This window comes from Gopherus evgoodei, chromosome 3, assembly GCF_007399415.2.
Source record: "Gopherus evgoodei ecotype Sinaloan lineage chromosome 3, rGopEvg1_v1.p, whole genome shotgun sequence".
NCBI classification, from domain to species: domain Eukaryota; kingdom Metazoa; phylum Chordata; order Testudines; family Testudinidae; genus Gopherus; species Gopherus evgoodei.
The window spans coordinates 166,870,500-166,892,201 of NC_044324.1; the positions used below are offsets into that span (position 1 = coordinate 166,870,500).

The 21,702-nt window shown below is 42.3% G+C and overlaps 1 protein-coding gene across 1 annotated transcript in view; it reads left to right on the forward strand.

The window, feature by feature from the left end:
* Nucleotides 1-21,702, forward strand: part of PPP1CB (protein phosphatase 1 catalytic subunit beta) — a 54,737-nt gene that overhangs the window by 10,927 nt on the left and 22,108 nt on the right. The window contains exons 2-4 of the mRNA XM_030557329.1: nucleotides 9,592-9,723; nucleotides 15,513-15,743; nucleotides 16,096-16,200. Of these exons, the coding sequence (XP_030413189.1) occupies nucleotides 9,592-9,723; nucleotides 15,513-15,743; nucleotides 16,096-16,200 (468 nt within the window). The remainder of the gene's footprint in view (nucleotides 1-9,591; nucleotides 9,724-15,512; nucleotides 15,744-16,095; nucleotides 16,201-21,702) is intronic.

A 21,702-nucleotide genomic window follows, 5' to 3' on the forward strand; every position in this document is an offset into this window, starting at 1 on the left:
ACAATTTAACCTGTAACATTTTCCTTCAGAATTTTAAAGGGGTTTGTAAAAACCCATCTTAAGCTTGTCTCCAAAGCATAGATTTTTTTGTTTTTGTTTGTTTTACTTTTGTGGTACAATTTCATGCTTTCCTAATCTAGATTAGTTCATTTTAGTATTTTTAACAAACCCCACAACTCCTAAAAAATAAAAATTTTAACATTAGTGAGCTTTGCACTATTTTTTATATATACTTTTTTTTGCTCTTTGTCTAATGCAGATGAATCACCTTGGGGGCAGGTATCTATTCTTAGTTGTCTAAATACCATGCACATGCATAGCATTACATAAATAGTAATCTGAGTCCCTATTAGAACTTCTGAAATATAATCAGAGAGCCTTGATATTACACGGGTCATTATGTATAAAATAAGACCTTTTTCTGATTCAAAACCATGTTGAAAAATGTTTGCTTAATCCTAAGGCTTTGTCTAACAGTGCACCTGGGGAAACAGCAATTGTAGATTACTGCCATGGATTACTTTCCTAGTGTAGTTGGAGGTTTCTTGTGGCTTTTTTTTTTTTTTAAATTTAGAAGACCTCTTCAAGACTTATAGTATGTAGAACAGTTCTAGTTTTGCATGGGCTGTTGAGAATGGTTACCTAGTTAACTATTTTTTGAATAAGTTTGAAACTTGTGTTTAAGTATAATGAAAAAGCTTATACTATTGAATTGGTTGTTTTGGGTACTTTTTTTTTTTTGCTAACCTCAAAAACAGATTAGAACTGAATAAAAGCATTTATGGCTGTATCTGGAATTCTTGAATTTCCTTAAATACTGTCAGTGTGATATTGAACTGAAATTGCACTAGTAGCATAGGTCCATTTCCTAGGGTATGTCTACATCTACAATTTTGCAGCGCTGGTTGTTTCAGCTGTATTAGTACAGCTGTATAGGGCCAGCGCTGCAGAGTGGCCACACTTACAGCAACCAGCACTGAAAGTGGTGTTAGATGTGGCCACGCTGCAGCGCTGTTGCACACCGCGGGGAAGGAGACCTGCTTGGAGGGGGGTTCGGGGAACGCCAGAGCACACTGCGAGGAAGGAGACCTGCTTGGAGGGGGGGTCGGGGAACGCCAGAGCACACTGCGGGGAAGGAGACCTGCTTGGAGGGGGAGGTTGGGGAACGCCAGAGCACACCGCGGGGAAGGAGACCTGCTTGGAGGGGGGGGTCAGGGAACGCCAGAGCACACTGCGGGGAAGGAGACCTGCTTGGAGGGGGGGTCGGGGAAGGAGACCTGTTTGGAGGGGGGGTCGGGGAATGCCAGAGCACACCGTGGGGAAGGAGACCTGCTTGGAGGGGGGGTCGGGGAACGCCAGAGCACACCGCGGGGAAGGAGACCTGCTTGGAGGGCAGTGGAGTTTGCTTAATTACCAGAGAGGCTTCCTCAGGTATGCTGGGATACCTGCTTATTCCATGGAGGTCAACAGAAACGCTAGTGAGTGTCTACACCTGATGACCAGTGCTGGTGATCCAGCGCTGGATCCTCTACACCCGAGGCACGACCGGGTGTACGGCCAGCACTGCAAACAGGGAGTTGCAGTGCTGGTAATGCCCTGCAGGTGTGTACACGTCCTAAGTTGCAGCGCTGTAACCCCCTCACCAGCGCTGCAACTTTGTAGTGTAGACAAGGCCCTAGTGAAGGATGAAGCTCATGTCCTTGTCCAGATGGACTTAGGGTAGGTTTTCTCTGCAGAGTTAATTGTGGTGATCAGTACCTTGGGGCTTACCCCTTCATTGACCTAATTTGGGTGTAAGTGGCTGCTTTCACGGTGGTGCTGTACTTGTGTGAGGTGCTAGGACTTCTAGGGTCATAGTCATGATTCTTAGTTCTGCAGTGAGCTGTGTCACTTTGGTTTTTTTTGTTTGTTTGTTCGTTTGTTTTTCCCTTCAGTGAATTGTGGGAGAACTTGTCTGTCCTTCTGGGCACATGAGAGGAATTGTCGGAAGGCATTGGAGGACTACCAGCAGGCCGTTCTTAGGCATATGCAGAACGTGCAACTGTGTAGGGTACCAGTGACCAGCTCCCACCTCCCCACCAGCCCTCCTGTGTGTTCCTTTGGGGGTGCAGGGCCCTGGACAACGCCCTCTGCCCCACCCCCATTTTCCTTCCCTCCTTTCAAGCCCCCTTCCCCAGCGAGGGACATGGCCCAGAGGATTAGTGGGTGGGCCTGCTGCTGGCAGTAGGGGTCAGGCCTACCCCTGCACTCACAGGCAGTGGCAGGAAGCAGAGTAACCCAGCCCACTCCACTCCGCTGGCTGGCTCCCTGCTGTGTTGCTCTGCATCCCGCTGCCGGTGAGTGCGGAGGGAGGGGAGGCTTCCCTCAAGCCCCATCCCCCAAGCAACATGGCTGAGGCGGGGGAAGCGCAGTGGGCTGGGGCCAGGTCATTCTGCTTCCTACTGCCGGCGCCAGGCCTCCTGCTAATCCCCCAGGACACTCTGGGCCTGTGGCCCCCCCCCCAAAGCAGCCCGCCACACCTCCTGCCTCCGTGGCCCTGCAGGCTTTGAGCGTGGCCCAGACCCTCCGTGGGCGGTGGGAGGAAAGTAAGTTCTTGGGTTGCATAGGGCGCCGTAATTGGTAGGGATGACTCTGACTATCAGCATTTGAGTGGTTTAGCCTATGCTCACAGTGTAAAAGGAGGTGGTTATCAGCCTGAGTGTAAGCAGTGCTCAGGCTTTAGCCTGTATCCCAGGATTAGCCAGCTACTTTAACTATAAAGTACCACAGTCTTGGGTGAGGTTTGGTGTGTGGATGACTGTAGCACTTGTAGTGTAGATATTCCCTGAGTTAACTCTGCAATGAAGACAACTCTTGAGTGTATCATCTGCCTTAAATTTCACTGCTTATGAGGTATTGATGCAATTGTGGTGCCTAGTAAAACAGAGTAGATTAGTCTCTGAAAATGTGTCATCCTTTATCCTCTGAGTCCCGACTTCTTCCAAAGAAAGAACAGTTATAAGTCTGTCCGAGGGCCCTCTTGTAGAGTTCCAGTTTATCCTCTAACACTAGAAGCTGCTCTGGAGGGTTAGTAAGGCTACAGTTTTCTCATGGAAATTTTAGTAAATTTCCCAGCAGAAGTGCAAGATAAAAAGATAAGTAATTGAAAGGTCACTAAATCATGTAACTTTACAATATTAGCATACACGAGATTGTAGTGGGAGTGCTGAAAGGTGAGGCTGGGGGAGGAGGGGCAGGCAGACAGTTTGGAGAATGAGCCCATCCCACACACCTCTTGCGGTGACAGCTCCTGTCTTTTATGGCTGGGTACAGCTCCCCACTCCAGGCATTGTGACCCTGTGCTTCAGGTCACAATGCCACTCAGTTTGGGCCTAATCAAATGTGTTTTACAGTTGTTTCCAAGATGTCTCGGACTTCATTCAAATTCATGATTTCTGTGACAGAACTAGCCTAGGTAAGGAGATGTGAGAGGTGGAGTCTTCATTGTACTGAAGATGCTCGGCTCTGTCTCCCCCTCATGTCTCACTCTGCATCTATACAGTGGAACAGATAATGCAGTGCCCATAAGAGGTCTCTGTGTCTGGAAGGCTGCTAGATGGTTGAAACCCAATTCAGCTAAAAACCAAGTTCATGTTGGTAGGCTTTTAGAAGCAATAAGAAATGATGAGAGCCATGCTTGTATGTAGTTGGATAGATTAGTGTGCCATTTATAACAGGCTTACAGTATTAGAGGGATATTAGAGCCAAGATTGCTGTTAGAAGTTAAGGTAACGTGGATGGCAGTACCACTTTTCATCTGCATCTGGTAAGGCAAATGCAGCCTTTTTGGGAGTGGACTTTGCTATCGATATCAGTGTCTTTGAGCTTATATGTAGGGACGTTATACTGGTATAAGGTGTGAATTCAAACTGTTATACTGGTATAACTCCCCATGTGGGGACACATTGCAGTATAGTTTTTTGTAATTTTAACTTTTTCCCAGTGTTTGTCACTGTGGAAGGTACTTTACCACAACCTGTTAACTTGAGTTGAACCTACAAAGCTGCCTTATCTTCACTAGGATTTTACTTCAGTTAATTAACTAGTTTGCTAACTTAAGTTAAGGATGCTTTTTTTTGGTGGAGACAATGCCTGAGTGATTTGGTACCAGATGACCTCAGATTACATCTATCCATGTGCTGTATTGCCTCTCTTGTTCTCATACTAAAGTTTTTCTTAAGTGTAAATCCATGGAGGCTGTTGGCAGCATATTCTTCATGAAAAATCCCTTGGTTCTGAAGCTTGCTTTGTTTTCCCTGTTCCAGTTGTCAAGAAGCTCAGACCTTGTAAAACTCCTAGCTGTTGGTCTGCTGGACAAGTAATTAATGAGATAAGAAGTTTGACTTTTGTATCTGGTTTGATACTGTGAATTATATAAAAGCTTACTGTGTTTTTACATATTTAAAAAACTTTTTTGTGGATGTAGTAAGTGCCCAAAGAAATGGGTGGTAGATGTGCTTAATCTACAGAGGAGCATATTTTTCTGGTTAGGATATAGTCTCCTGTGTATTTTTGCTACATATGTGCTCTTTCATTGTTACCTGTAGGATCATCAGTAGATGAAGCAGTATACATTTTAAATTAGATGAGAACATGCTAAAACTCATTTTACTCCCAAACTAGAAAAGGAAGGGAAAATTAGACATTTTTAACGTTCTTGACAAGGCAAATTAAATCAAGAGAAACAACAATTTGTTGAAGGAAAGTGAAGTTCAATTACTATAGTTTGAGTCATAGGCTGCATACAGTTTGATATCATTCTTGGACAAGAGCCTTGTAGGTGAAGCTTCAAAATTTAATTAATAGCTTTTATATTTAAAGCCAACCATAACATTATTGAAGCTTTATAACTTTGTAAATTCTTCAGGACAGGGACTCTTTTTGCTGTGTTTGTACATTAATTCCTTAGCACAGTCCAATACCTACATGCTGCCACAAATACAAACAACTAAAATGTTGTAGGAGTGAGGGAGCATTTTAGTGTGTTGCTTGCTCAGTTTGCAACACAAGTGCAAGGGCTATTAACTGTGAGACCTTTACATTATTCATCACTTCCTTTGGCTGGAATACTTCCAGAATGTGTGTTTATATAAAGTGCTAAAGGAAAACATTCCAAAGAATACCATTCAGCAAGCATTCTTAATATGTTCTGAACTGAAAGCCCATACACGCATGTGGCTCTTGACGCAACTCTTGTGTTTAGCCTCTGGCCTTCTCGTTGCTAGGAAAAGGTGTTTTTAGCACATGAACTAACATGTTGGGTCATATGTTAAAACACTTATTCCTATTGAATGCAATATCTGAGTTGCCTGTTTATTTTATTTCTAATCTTAATATGATTATGTGGCTAAAAATTCTAACTAACAAGATGTGTGACTTGTTGGCATTGTTCTTGTCGATTTAGTCTAGAATTACAGCTGGCGTGCATCAGTAGAACAAAGCAGTTTCTAGCTTGTGTTTTGGGCCAAAGCGTATTTAATCAGTTTATTCAGCAGTTTTTTTGACCCAAGAACCTATTGTTGTAAACTTAACAGTCCAGTTGCCCTACTCCCAGTCCTGAGCTCTTAACTATCAGCAGTATGATACTATGGTTACATCTACACAGCACCAGTGCCTGCCTGCCTCCCAACCCCCACGGTAGTGACACTGGGAACCTGGCTCAAGTGTCTAGGCCTCGCATTACAAGACTAAATAGAATGTAGACGTTCCTGCTCGGACTGAAGCCCCGGCTCTGAAATCCAGCAAGAGGGTAAAGTTCTTAGAGCCTGGGCTCCAGGCCAAGTGGGAATGTCTACTCAGCTATTTTTAGCCTTGTACTGCTAGTCTAGGTCAGCTGATCTGGGCTCTGAGACTTGCTTCCTGGGATTTCTTTCTGCTGTATAGATGTACCTTTTGATAGTTAAAAAGAACAGATATTTCCTATTTGGCTGCTGTTTTGAAAATCAAGTATTATATACTTAAAAATATGCTTATGTCTATTATGGGAACATATTAGGAAACAAGTGCAGTGAAAATTAGTGTTTTGATGTTCACAGAAGCCCTGGACTTTACTAAATGTATGGCATAGGAGTACTGTTATCCCAACTATACTTTACTCTGATTTCAAAAATTTCCTGAAAACCTGTTTTGAAAAGAATAAATTCCTGTATCTTGTGTATGTGAGCGCACTCTCTTTATGAACTAATTGACCCACTTTTCCTAGATCATTGATCCCCAAACTGTGGGGCATGACTCCCCAGGAAGTATGGAGGAACATTTGGCAGGGGGAGAGCATGATGGGAATCTGACTCTGGCCTCTTTCCTCTGCCCAGGTCCCAGAGATGTGTGGGTAGATTACATTATGGGCGAGGAGGGGGAGCGACATAAAAAGTTTGGGGACCACTGTTTTAGAGGCTGGATAGGAAGAAAGCTGCAGTAGTTGAGGTCTTCATTGGGAGCTTTTGACATGATTTTGGGATTTGAAAGCAACTTTTGTAACCCCAATACTAAACTCTTGACTTAGAATTGAAAGTAAGGGGAGGGGAAACCCATCTCTGCAGTGGTTAAAAATATTTTTTTTAATAGAATAAAACATGGATGACTCACGGCTTGTCTGTACAGTTTTCCTGATTAATTCAATGTGTAGACACTCTTATTCTGAAATAAGCTCACTTGGGAACGAGGCATGTGTTCTGCAGAATAAGAATATCCACATGTGGAGTTATCTAGGGAAAATTCCATGTGAGCCTTTAGGCTTGTTTCCGTTGTCTATCAGGAGTGTTCACACTGTCATTTTTAGAGGTAAATCTGAAATATGCCTGGAGTTACACAATGTGGATAAAAATGATTTGTTTCAAAAAAATCAAATTGATTTTTCAGGTTCTTAAAATTTAATTCATGTTTGTTTACAAGTTGCTAATTCTTTATTATTTCATAATCTTAAATTGCAAAAGTTGATATTTTGTACAAGTTTCTCAGTGTTAGTAGAATTTCAGATTTTATGCAGTATTTTTATATTGAGTTTCACCCTTAAAATGCTAATCTGTTGTGGGGTGGGGAGAATCCAAAGCAAAAATGCTTTGACCAGGCTATATTTGATCAGGATTTTCAGACTGAAGTCAATGGATCTTGTGCTGTTGAGTCATTGTAGGTGCTTCTGAAAATACCACAGTTAGGTGCAAGGTGGTTTAAGCCTAAGTTTAGGCTTCTGTTTTCAAAAACTTTTTAGCTTGTGAATAAAAAGTTCATTAACTTTGTTCATGAATTGGAAGTCTACACTCTGTTAACACTGAAACTATTTAAGTGATAAAAACTTTAGCATAAAATCTTAATACATATAATTTTAGCTCCTTGTGATGCAAACACTTTATTCACATGAATAGTTCTGTTGACTTCAATGGTTCTAGTGCAGTTACTTGCATATGGATTTAAGTGTTTCTAGGCTCAGTTCTTATTTTTTAATATTTTTGTGTTTTGCCTGTTATGCTAACCTTATTAAAAAGCCTCTAATTTTTTAATCTAAAGTTGCAATAGCATAAGTGAAACTCATTTTGTAAAGCCTCAACCAGATGTAAATAAATGATTAGTGATTTAGATCTTACATTACTGCACCCTGGAATTGCAATGCTCTTAGTACAAAGTACTTGATTGCAAAATTCATGACCATTCAGTGACCATCTTGACTTGCTATCCCACATACTTACATACTTGAATCATGAGGTAAAATTATTTTGACTGGGCCGAAGAACATTTCTGCATTAACAAAGTGTTTAGTCTTCAGTGTTGAGATGCTCTAGGATTCTTTCCTAGTCAATTATGAGAACTTGTCTGTCCTTCAGGGCAGCTTCTGCAAAGGGCATTGTAGGACTCTCGACATTCAGGATTTGTGTTTTGTTGTGGGTGTTTTTTTTTCCCCTCCATGTGGGTGTATTCCTGCCCTAGTTAAACTGAAGCTGAGCTCTAATCTATACTCTCAGTTTAAAGCATCTCTGAACCTGGGGCAGAGGCAAACTTCAGTGAAGAGAGACCCTCAGAAAGCTGGTGTTGCTCTTCCACTGTCCCTCCCAGGAAGTGATAGTCTTTTGACATCGTCCTCCCTGAGCTGTTAAAGAGGCCTTCAGCTCTGTCCATTTCAGCCCCTTTGATTCCACTTAAAAATAACTCCATCAGTATTGACCACAGATAGGGGCTGAAAGCCTCTTACTATCTTTGTATACCATATTCTTCTTTATCAACTATAGGAGTATCCTTTAGCCTTGCTTGCATCCACTTTTGATCTACCATTGAGTACCAGTACTCTCTTTCCGTACCTTACTAGAACAGCTATCAGTTTCCTCTGGTTCCTGGATCCTGCTCTTGAAGATAGGGTGAAATATTCCTTGTTCTAACCTACATATGGAACGCTCTGTCTGATTGGTTGAGCTTTCAAAGCCATAATGTCTTGATATTTGTCTGGCTAGTGTGATAACTCTTAATTCTGCATCTGATCAATCCTAAAATGTCATGGAATGTTCTAGGCATCAGTAAATGGTACCTTATTGATTTCTGGGGAAATCAAAACACCAAAAGAGGGAAAGTAAGGAACACGAGCGCCTTTTCTCTATTTAGTAAAGCCAGTGCTTCAAGCTCCTTTGTAATTGTCTGTAGATCAAAGAACTGGTTGATGGAGCTCATTAATGCCTTCCAATATCTCACCTCTGCCCGTTTTCCCAAGAGCTGAATATATTGGTATCCTGAAAGACTTATCTCCCAGACAGGAGAGAGAGGGTGAGTGTGTGTGTGTGTGAGAGAGAGAGAGAGAGAGATAGTGATCTTGGTATAGGGGATACATAATCCCTAGTGGGGCAGGAGATTTGGGGACCTTGGTATGGGGAAGGGGCAGTGGTGCTGCACCCCCTACTGCTGGTATGGGTATGGAGAATGGGGGCACCTAACACAGGGTGAGGGGAGAATGAGTGGGCCCTAGTATGTGGTGGAGGGGAGAATGGGGGACACAGTAGCCCCCAGGCATGAGGGAGAGAACATTGGAGTTGCAGGGACTCCTGCGATAGAGGGAAAAGGGAGGGTGGCACTCCAGGGAGGATGAACGGATGCAAGGAGCCCTGGTGTGTACAATAAAGAAGTTAAGTGTTAGAGTTCTCCCTAGTAGATATTTCATAAAAGCAGGAGATGAGCTAGCTCTTCAGTAGGAATTGGAGACTAGTCAGACATGTTTTTGTGGTACACTTAAAATTTTTTTAAAGGCGAGTTTTGGAGAAGCTTCTATAACGACACTAATTAAACTTTCTAATGTTGCTTTAACACAAACCATGCTAGAACGTGATTTGTTTCAGATCAAGGTTAAAATGAAAACTAAATTGTTCAAGTTCTTGATACAATAAGGATGTCTGAACTCGATACTAGTGTTCTACCCCCCCCAGTAGTTCAAACATATAATACATTTTACTCCTGTAAAGCAGTATAAATGTGTGAATAAAAGGCCAGTCATATGGCAGCTAGGTGTCCACTGTGCAATCCTCCTAAACAAAAGTGTGCCTTGGTGATATTTACATGCAAAAATTTTTTGCTTTTCAGTGCGAGGATGTCGTCCTGGCAAGATCGTGCAGATGACAGAAGCAGAAGTTCGAGGATTGTGCATAAAATCACGAGAAATCTTTCTTAGCCAGCCTATTCTCCTGGAACTGGAGGCACCACTGAAAATCTGTGGTATGTAAATACCTGTGTATCTTGTCTTGTATCTCTAGTGTATACTTCAAAATTGGCATTTTGTTGGGAAAGGTGGAAACATAATAAATTGAAGATGGTTTTTTGGTGGTTTTGCACCTTTTTCTGAGCGACATACCAAATGGCCTTGAGTAACGTGGGTTGCAAAAATGGCCGTCTTCACTAGCTAGATAAGAAATTACGTTGATTTAATACTGAAGAGCTGATTGACAGTTGGCAGAGCATTTACTCTGAAAGACTTGTCAGCATTTAGGGTGTATGTGATTAAATTTAGCCTTCTGTAGTGCAAATTGTGTGGCTCCACACCTAGAAGAGGAGAACCACTAGACTGGGGTTTTCTAATTTCAAGTGTATTCTGTAAATGGTGAGTCACATTAAAACATAGCATAAACACTTACATCATAATAGAACATGTTCATTTCAAAATGTATGAAAAATGCAAAGTCTTTAACCAACATACATTGCTACATTTAACTAATTCCAGTTGTATTCTCAGAATGGATTCCCATTCACTTAAAGCAATTTAAACGAAATTTTAAAATGTAATTCACTGTCTATGTAATTACATTGGATATGTATTTTTAAACCACTTTGATTTTCATTCTACATAATGAACTCTTCAAGCTTTGTAGAAGACTTTGGCAGGTCCTTTCAAATAAATATTGGTAAACCTAAAATCCACGTAATTCCTTATTAACCTCTTTATAAAGTTAATGCTGGATATTTGCAGTAATTGGTGTACAAGCACAATATAGTTCCCAATGCTGGTTAGTAAACACCATCCAGTTTGTTTGTCAGGCTTTTACATAGGGAGGAAGTGTTGCATGTAATGAACAGTACTATGATGCTGCCTTTTAAAATCCTGAATTTCTTGAATTAAATATTCAATACTGAAGTGTTATGGTTCAAACTCGCTCATATGTGTGGGCCCAAAGACTTTCATGGACCATCCTAGACCTTAGATTAGACCAGTCATGCAGAAATCAACTTTCCTGACTTGTGGTATATGATCACAGGGATTTTTCTAATTACCAATATCCTAATATTAATGGCAAACTCATCTTAAATGACTGTTTTTTTTTTTAAAGCATTGCCTATTATACATTATCTTAAAACTGAAGACTAATCTAGTTTTGCTGTTAATCCTCTGTACTTCACTTGATATGAACAATAAACTGAGTAAAAAAAGCTAAAGTGAAACCAATGAAATGATGTAAGGAGATATTTTAATCCAAACTGAAACAGAAGACTCATTATACTAGGCAAACCTGCAGCCATGCCCCTTTAGGCTAAATTTTGGATTCAACTTATCTGAAGGTGTTCTTTGTGCTGAAAATGATGGGGCAACAAATTTGAAGCTAAACTTAAGTTGCGATAACTTGCAGGAGAACATGATATAGGCCAGGGGTGGGCAAACTTTTTGGCCTGAGGGCCACATTGGGGTCGGGAACTTGCTTGCAGGGCCATGAATGTAGTGCTGGGGCAGGGGGTTGGAGTGCAGCAGGGAGTGTGGAGGGTGGGGGCGGTGGTGTGCAGGAAGGGCTCAAGGCAGGGGGTTGGGGCAGAGGAGGGGTGCGGGATGTATGGCGGGGCCTCAGGGAAGGGGGTTGAGGTGCAAGGTGCAGCAGGGAGTTGGGTTGCAGGCAGGGGGCCCAGGGCAGGGAGTTGGGATGCAGGAGGGGCTCGGGGTGTGGGCTCCAGCCTAGCACCACTTGCCTGGAGTGGCTCCGGTGTGGCAGCGACGTGCAGCCACCTGGCCCTGCACCACTGCAGGAAATGGTTGGCACTGTGTCCCTGTTGCCCCTGTGGGAGGGAGCGCAGAGGGCTCTGCTCTCCTGTGAATACCTCCCCTGAAGCTCCCGTTGGTGCTGGTTCTCCGTTCCTGGCCAGTGGGAGCTTCAGGGGAGGTACCCAGAGACAAGGGCAGCATGCAGAGCTCTTCTTCCCCCCCCCCCCCCCACTTCCCCAGGCCACAGGGACGTGGTGCTGGCCCCTTCTGGGAGGAGTGTGGGGCCTGCAGTGCCATGGGAGTGGCAATCCCATGGGCTGGATTCAAAGCAGTGAGGGGCCTGATCCGGCCCACGAGCCATACTTTGCTCACCTCTGATATAGGCATTAGGATGTTTCTGATGTTTAGGGAGCTTGAGTCCTATGTATGGTGACTAAGAGAAGCTCTTGTCCAAGTAGAAATAATTTTTTTAACTAGTCTTAAAATAAATAAAACAATGTGCAGCTACGCTAATCATCTGGCCTACTAATTACATTAACTCATATGTTTGGGATTTATGTGGGTTACGTAAGCCAATACCTTTCATATAACATTTTCATTTTATGCCAATTTTCTCTTTAAAAACCATGTAGTTCTTGTTCTGGCAGGCTTCAGATCTGACTTGCAGTTTAGCTCAAACTTGTATCTCTCAGGCATCTTGAACGGATTATTAAATGTCTTTCTAAATGTGGAGTCGTGGCCTACTTACAAAATGGTTTCTGCAAAATATTGTCCACTTATCCTCTTTCAACACTTGACTGTGGGTCTAATTGCAAATAAAATATAATGAAACTTTACCCAAATATTTTATTGATTATCCATGTACAGTAATTGGTGCCTGACAGTGAGGTTCCATATACTTACATTGTTAAATTAGGCTTATTGGAAGTAGAGATGTATGTAGAGAGAATATGTATACCCATTCAACTAACACTACTCTGCCCTAAATGTAGGTCTTAAGGAGAGCTCTCTGCTTCAGTTTGTGGCCTACAAACGTTGTCAGTTTACCATTGTCATCTTTGCAGCATCTGTGATCTTTGTCTGATGCAAGCTCTAGTTCATTGTGCATACAAGTATTTGTCTACAAGGTACCAGGCTGTAAAGGAAAACTTAAACAAGCAAAATCCCTTTATTCTTCTGTGACTATTATCTTGTATATCTAAGGTGAGACTCACTGCATCAGTATGCACTGTAGGAATTTGCTTACATGGGCTTAGCTATCTTTCTCTTCAGAGGAATCAGTAACTTCACTAGATTCGAAGTCAAATAATGCAGTTTGTCTAGTATTATGACAGGTCCAGGATAGCAAGTGTCCTCAAACACCAAATTGGCTTCTGGGCCCCTTTTGTAGAAGCTACATATCTTTCTCTGGAATAAACAGCATAACTGTTTAACCTAGTGAATTGTGTACAGCAATAGCTTTAACTCCATATGCTAGTGTTTTTTAACTAGTGGTCCATGGACTCCTTGGGGTCCACAGACTAAGATTTCCAAAGGCGTCCACACTTCCATTTGAATTTTTTTAGGGGTCTGGAAATGAAAAAAGTTTAAAAACCACTGCCATACACCAAGCTAATAAGCTTTTACTTTTTTTCCCCCAATGGACCAGGGACATGGCATGAAATAAAAAATATATATGACTATATCTCTTTTAGTGGTTCTTGAACATTTTAAGAGGAATAGCCAGACTGGATCCCATTTGAGGTCCATCTATCCTGTCTGACAATGACCGGTACCATATTCTTCAGAGATCTTTGTGAAAGGCAGATGTGGGATAATCTGCCTCCTGTGTTAAGTTTCATCCTGATCTGTTGTTGGTAAAGATTGACTTGAACCCTGAAGCATAAGGTTTAATATCCCTTTAAAAAAAATTGTCCCGGAATTATGATGTTTCCTCTTCTACGTCTATGTGCAGAATGAATTTTATGTGCACCATTATGCAGGTGATGTGTGGTGGGGATGAGGCAGAGGGTTCAAAGTGTCGGTGAGGGATCAGGGCTAGGGCAGAGAGGATGGGGTGAGGGCTCTGGACTAGGGCAGGGAGTTGGGGTACAGGAGGGGATATGGGCTCGGGGAAGGAGTTTGGGTGCGGGAGGGGGGATATGGACTCGGGGAAGAAGTTTGGGTGCGGGAGGGGGCTCAGGTCTGGGACAGGGCATTAGGCTGCGGGCTCGGGGGTGGGGATGAAAGGTTTGGGATGCAGGCTACTCTAGGCTGTGACAGGAAGAGAGGACTCTCCCTAGCGTTCTCTTGCTGCAGCAGCCCAGGGCTTCAGGAGAGGTGCCTCTCCTCACTGCGCACTTGTGTGGCCCTTGTTAGTCTGCCGCGTGGCCACACAGTTTAGAGGGAATGTTGTTCTGAGATACTCTTGATATCCATTGTGATGTCCCATACCTATCTAATCATGTTGTGGATCACTCCATAAAATATTAAATTATCTATCTCTTACACTATCCACCTTTTCTGTGGCCACTTTGTGTTCTATTGCATGAAAAGGATTCTACAGGTGGATGTGGTTCTGAAATCCTGTTAGCTTCTGCACATTTTGAACTTGAAACAGAGAAGCCAAAAAAGACGTGGACCTAAGTGTAGAGTATGGAGAGGAGCTTGGGTTTGCTTGTTCAAAAAACCTCTGGCAACTGAGATGGAGACTGGCTTACAATTAATGAGAAGCATCTTTGCTTGACCACTGTAGGCACTTCACCATTTTGCCAGCAGTCGGCCTAGATCACATCGAAGTGTCCCACAAATCATTCAAAACCTAAATGGGTCAAGTTGTATAAATTTAAATCAGTCAGTAGTAAGGAGTGTATGCTTATGCAATGAATCCTGCAAATAGCAAGGGTACATAGGTATTTTAACAGTAGTTCTCAAAGTGCTTTACAATGGAAGTATCACATCCCCATTTGCAGATGGGGAAACTAAGGCATAGCAAGATGAAGTGACTTGCCCAAGGTCACCCAATAGATGAGTGGCAGAGCCAGGAATAGAACCCCTTGCCAGCGATCTGTTCTGTGAGCTACTCTGCCTTCCTGTACACACGTAATTGTAAAGAATTCTTTAGTGTTTAGTTTTCTATTCTTCCATCACACCCGCCTGCACAGTTATAGTTAGCCAGCCTCTGGGTGATATAGTATTCTGTGCCAACTAATTATGACAGAACTGTTGCACTATGCAGCCTGCCTATTTTTTTTTTTTGTGGGGGGCGGGGGGGAAGTGGCCCTTTGTGGAATATATGGTAAGTGGTAGGTGAATCTGGCTGAATAATTTGTCAGAATAATACTCATTGTATCAGTTTTTAATAACTATTTGCAAGCTTGCTGGATATCTTTTGTATAGGATATGATTTTCAAGAGTTCTGTATTGTGTGGTATAGCAAATTGGGTGCACACAAAAAAATCACATGAAAGAAGGCACTTAGCCAAGTTACCTTGTCCAGTGACATTGTATAGTAGCTGTAATATTGCTGGGTCAACAGTTGACTTTTTAGGGTATAAAACAAACAGAGAATAGCTTAATACATCACCTGCCTCTACTGATTTTTCCAGTTTCTTTACTGATTGGAGTGTGGTGGTAAACCTACAAGTTGCTTTGCTTTTTAAAAATAGTTAGATTTGCTACCTTCTGTGTATTATTTGCATAGAGTCAGCTTTCTTCTGAATTTACATTTAAATTTCTACAAATAAACTGGAATTTCCCATCTTTTCCAGGGACTACTTAGTTAAATGGAAAGGAAGATTATGTACCCTTCAGAATGTTTCTGGAACTGAAACTGTAATTCTCTGCAAATCTTGTGGTCAATTTCCGTAGATTGAGTGCTTCAATTTTAGCTTTTTATCCTTTCTGAACAGACCATCTGAAAGATCTTTCCAGAATATCAGTCTAACTGCCTCTCAAATTCTTAACTGACCCTCTAAAATGAGTACTAATTCAATGTCTTGGTTTCAGTAAGGTATTTATGATATTGTACTAATATTTATTTCTTTAAATTTACCTTATTCAGGTGACATTCATGGGCAATATACAGATTTACTTCGATTGTTTGAGTATGGAGGATTCCCACCAGAAGCCAACTATCTTTTCCTGGGAGATTACGTAGACAGAGGCAAGCAGTCTCTGGAAACCATCTGCCTATTACTGGCATACAAAATCAAGTATCCAGAAAACTTCTTTCTCCTAAGAGGAAACCATGAGTGTGCTAGCATTAATCGTATCTATGGATTCTATGATGAATGTAAGCAAAACCTTCTAGTTCTCAAAAGTTGCTTCTAGTTAACAATATGTTGTAGGACTAAAAGTAGATTTTTAACCAAATAATGACTGTTCATTGCAAGAATTTATCAAAGCAATCTGTAGGAAAAGCTTTCCATAAATTATTTTGAAACACAACTTATGTCTCTTAATACTTGGTTTTACATATGCGGTCTTTACTTGAAGTAAATTTACTCTGAAATGCTTTTAACAGGTGATCTTTACAGGTTTTGTGAAACTTGAATAATTCAACTTTTAGACTTTGGGCAGGGTGTAATGCACATTGTAGGTTGGCTATATAATTCCTTTTCTAATAGACTACTCTGTTCCTGCAGGCAAACGGCGATTTAATATTAAACTTTGGAAGACATTCACAGACTGCTTTAACTGTCTGCCTATTGCAGCCATTGTGGATGAGAAGATCTTCTGCTGTCATGGAGGTAAGATAATTACTTCAGTCTGACAATGAATGTAGTTATATTTTTCCTAACCATTGCATTATTAGTGTCAATCTCTGGCCCAGGATCAGACTCAGGCCATGTCTACATCTAAAATTTTGCAGCGCTGGTTGTTACAGCTGTATTAGTACAGCTGTATAGGGCCAGCACTGCAGAGTGGCCACACTTACAGCAACCAGCGCTGCAAGTGGTGTTAGATGTGGCCACATTGCAGCGCTGTTGGGCGGCTTCAAGGGGGGTTCCGGGAACGCGAGAGCAAACCGGGAAAGGCGACCAGCTTCGCCGCGGTTTGCTCTCGCGTTCCCGGAGCCACCCAGCAAACCGCAGGGAAGGAGACCTGCTTGCTCGGGGTTCCGGGAACGAGAGAGCAAACCGGGGAAGGAGACCAGCTTCGCCGCGGTTTGCTCTCGCGTTGCCGGAGCCACCCAGCAAACCGCAGGGAAGGAGACCTGCTTGCTCGGGGTTCCGGGACCGAGAGAGCAAACCGGGGAAGGAGACCAGCTTCGCCGCGGTTTGCTCTCGCGTTCCCGGAGCCACCCAGCAAACCGCAGGGAAGGAGACCTGCTTGCTCGGGGTTCCGGGACCGAGAGAGCAAACCGGGAAAGGAGATCAGCTTGATTACCAGAGGCTTCCTCCTTCCACGGAGGTCAAGAAAAGCGCTGGTAAGTGTTTACATTGGATTACCAGCGCTGGATCACCAGCGCTGGATCCTCTACACCCGAGACAAAACGGGAGTACGGCCAGCGCTGCAAACAGGGAGTTGCAGCGCTGGTGATGCCCTGCAGATGTGTACACCTTCAAAGTTGCAGCGCTGTAACTCCCTCACCAGCGCTGCAACTTTCTAATGTAGACAAGCCCTAAAACACAGTTCCATGTTGCATACAATAGCAATTAAATTACCATTAAGAGTAACTTTAATGGCACCATTAAGATAACTGTGTCTTATTCCTGTTCATCTCATCATCCTCACTCTGTGTTCTCCCTTATTGTTGTGCTCAGGAACAGGATCTTTGCATTTATCTTCCAGTATGCCTAGGTTATTGTACTGCGTGATAACAGAAAATGCAAACCAAAAATTGCACTTTTCTCCTTCAGAATCAGACTGAAGTTTAATGTGAAGTTAGCTTTAAAGAACTGACTTGCATACACATGCTGATTCCTCTCCACCCCCCAAATTGCATAATAAATTGCCCAATCGTGGGATAAACTTGTCAAACACAGAGGCAAACAAGTTCATAAATTGTTTGTGCTCCTGTGTCCAATCATTTCTTCCAGTGTATTTTCCTCACCTCCTCACCGTCAATGGCGTGCAAGGCTTTTTCTCCCTGCCCATATCCATTCCCTCCACAGCTGGCTTCTTAGCTTTCTTCACTTTTTCTCACTAGAGCCTAGGCAGAATGTAACCTATTTGCCTCCTTGTAGAGTGATCTGCCAGCCAAGTGGGCAGAGCCACGCCTGTAGTGTGTTGTGTCCAAACTGCTCCAGCTATGGGCTTCATGGTGCTGCAGGTATAATGCCTTCTCTACCTCCTTCAAGACTGACTGGAGCGGGCTCAGGCTCTAAATTTCCTTCTGTTTTCTTGGTGAACAGGAGGACTTCTGACAGCAAGGCAATGGTAACAAAGTGGGAGTGGCTCAGTTTTGCCTCAAGATTCAGGTGATGAGTGCAGCCCCTGTTTCGACCAACAATTGGAGGCTGCCTAAATTGGAGCTCAGACTTCCATTTTCCCAGTACAGTATGGGGAAGGTAGCATGCCTTTTGCAAGAGCTGCTGAGCAGTTGTCCAGTCCTGTTTCTTGAGCACTTCCCCTCTCCTTCTTGGGTGAATAGCATCTCAAAAGAGCCATCACTCTATCCCCACCTGGCTTAATGCCTCTGCTTGTTTCAAGTGATTATGATATGAGATCTAGATCTCCACTCCCCTCCCCCTTCGCATATGTGAAGGAGATCAAATGAAAGATGCATGTGTACCTTGAGGGATCCAGTATTCATTATTTCAGTGCTAAGTTGTGTAGGTTGTCAGTAGCAGTGCACAGGGACAGTCTTGTGATGCTGATTGTTAGCAATGAGGTGGAATATGAGAGCAGTCTGTATGAGTAATGGTGAAGGATTTATAAAATGTAACGAGCAGTTTGTTTCTAGGGTATGGGTTCAGTGTTTGGGTATAGAACAGGTATAGGTAGTTCCTGTTCAGTACTGCTTGCCTGAAAACAAGCTTTGCCTTAGCAAAGAGAAGGTTTTACTCTGTCCTACAGATGTCATGTGCCTATTCAGTGTGTGATGAGCACTATCTGCAAAGGCATAGTGTGAGTATGTGTTCCTTTATCAACCACAGGTGTTCAGCTTCTGCCAGCCCAGAGTAGAATCTGCTAATGCCTTGCATAACTTTCAATTACAGCCCATTTCCTTTTTAGCTCATGAGGAATCCATTGCTTTAGTAGCATGGCTGAGTCTTGCTAGCGTAAGACAACTCATCAGCTTTATATGCTGAAATACTGGGCTCTCTCCCGAGTTGGAAAGCCCTTGCACACTGCTACTTAGCATTGGTCCAGGTTGTTAAATGAGTAGAAGCAGATTTCACTACCTATAATACAGGCTTTCTCTGTGAAATACTCAAGTTTTCCCAGAATTTTTTATTTTGATCCTGAAAATTGCTAGCTTTTAAAAAAGCTACTTTCTGGGATTATCTAATTTAATTTTTCATAAGTGTGTATACCAACGGTGAATCGAAAGGAAAGAGTAGAAGCAAGCCTGTAGAGGGAGTGCATCTGTGCAGGGATAAATTTGGAAGCTGGTCACTTATCACTCTCTCGCAAGTTTGAACAGCAGAAAGAAAACCATTGGTTCAGATGGTTGAATGCATTGTCAAAGAATCTTGATTTACAGGTATGGAATCTATTCCAAGTAGTTTAGGTATAATACTTAAGTTTCTTAAAAAAACATATAATTGAAGGTTTTTGCTAATCCCTTTAGCAGAAATATTTCCCAAATCATGACACCAATAGCACTTAAACTCAGGCAATAGGCACTAACCGGTGAGGTGGTATAGGAATATGTGGCTTGTGCAGACCCTCTTACTGCTGACCATAGACTAAAAAAACAAAAAACTTGAAATTCTGCATGCATTGTACTTGGGAGCAGAGGCTCATGAGAGAACCCCAGAAGGTGATTATTTCTGGAAAACAGATACAAGGTGTAAACAAGTTTCCCTTATAAACATAATTGAGGATTTAAAAACATGTATGTTTTTTTATTTTTAAAAAGTAAGACAACCTCAAATTCTGTGTACCATTTAGAGAATATTCTAACTTTAAAAACAAGTGCCCTTTAAGACTTGTAACTCTTCCAGATAGAGGCAAAAGTATTAGCACTATTAAAGCTGATTGGCAGATATGAAAAGCTTAGCAGAATGTCCTGAATACTCCAAAATAACAAACAGCCCAGGGTGGTACTTTAGCACATTTGAGTGGTAAATCTTACCGTCTCTTCTCCTCCCCATGCCCTCCAAACTGCTTTTCAGGTCCCCGAGTTATGGATTGTCAGCACCTGCTCATGAAGTCTGAGTCTGTGTACACTGTACCGGTAATAAAACAAACCTGCTGGAGTTCGGAGCCAGCTTATAGGCGTAAGGTAGGTGCCTTTTTTACTATATTGCGTATTTTTGCATAGTTTTTAAAAACTTTGCCCTCTGGGATATACAATAAAAACTTTGCAAAACTGCATAACATAGTAAACAAAAGGCACTTCACTTATCCAATTAGGCAGCGTGCTGCAATCCTGATTTCACAGCGATGTTCCTTTCCTGCTTACATTTCTGCAGTTCTCTTCTTTGCACACACACTCCATCTGATTATATAAACCAAATCTTCCCTCTGCTACAGTCTCTCCAATATGTTGTTGCTGAAATTATTTTCTGTCACTGACTCAGATGTTCCCCTCTTTGAATCCCTTCGCTGGCTTTTTGACTGCACATCAGATTGAAGTTTCTCATCCTTGCCTTTAGGGCCTTCGACAGCTCCGTACTCACTTCTTCATTTTACCATGTCTCTTTGCTTAAATTTAGCCTACCTCTGAACCATCCCCAGTTTCCTCCTTTCACTCTTCTCTTCGGGTCCTCTTCCATGCTGCTCCATGCTTATCTCTTCTCATGTGTGAATGGACCTTGCTGCTTCAGAACCTTCCTCAAAGCCACTCTTTCAGGAGGCCTTTCAGTGATAAACTGCTGTTAACCTTCTGTACTGTTAATCTCATATTGTCGCCGTATCTATTGTCAGAATAGTTTGTCTGCCTGAATTAGGTTTTGATCTCTTGGGGGAGGAGGCAAGGTCTTTATGTGCAACACAAAGCATAGAAATGGTGTTTCAGTGGGAATTCTGTGATTGGTGTGACACCACTAGCATAATGTTGGGGCTTCCTGAGAGGGGATGCAGCAATATACAAATAGCAAAAGATGATTTGAGAATACCTGAGGAGAGCCATGGGTTAAATTCCCTAAGTTTGTAGAGTATCCCTTTTGCCCTCTTTATCATGATTCTGTATGGGATGCACTTTTTCCTAGAGTAAAAATCAGACAGCCAGCAGAGCTCTCTTCTTATTGTTTATAATGTTCTTCCCTTTTTGATTCACCAGTGCTTAGATTTGATGAGGACAATAAGGCCCCTTAACTTCCATGTTTTGATCTTGCTTTGGCTTAGCCTACACATGCACCTGTATAATCCTTTTAGTGCATTTAAATTTATAAAAACACTTGTCTGTGTCTCGTTACCAGCAAATGGCTGCATCAGAGGACCAGGCTTGTAACTGTTGCCATGTCACAAGTTGCAGTCTGAAAACTACACTACTGCATTAAGAGTTTACCATCTTTATCCATGAGGTATTGAGGTGCACAGGTAATCATTGTAGTGGGGGCAGTTTGACAGTAGTTTTTCTAATTTGTATTAAATCCAGGTAGTCTGTGGATCTTAACCCTTGACCACTGTCAACTCTGTTGTTCACAGTAGGAGGAGGTGGGATAAGAGGCAATCTCAGCTTCTTGCAAAAGTGATCTTTATTTGCAGATGTTCAGATTGTATTTCAGTATTTCAGCATTTAAAACAATTATAATGCTGCTATACGCTGGTGTCTTACACAATCTTCAGCCTTGCACCCACTGGACTTACAGCACTCTGCTTATCCAGGTAGCTCACTTTTTTATTTTAAAGGCAATTTGTGTTTTGTTGATGGTGTTTTGGGTAGCTTTGGATACCAGTACCTTTTTTCCTAGGAGTCTACATTGACTAACCTATGCACATGACCGTGCCTTGTACCATATCACACAATAATTTTGCTGGATAAGATCTACGAGACAAATACAGAAGAGATTTTAAATTGATGCAACTTGCATGTCAGTAGGTCAGAAGAGGATTGTGGAAGGAAGGTTAAGTAACTGTAAGAAGAGTGTCAATTAAAGCTGACTAGGGCCTACTTTTACATGACTACTTCCTCC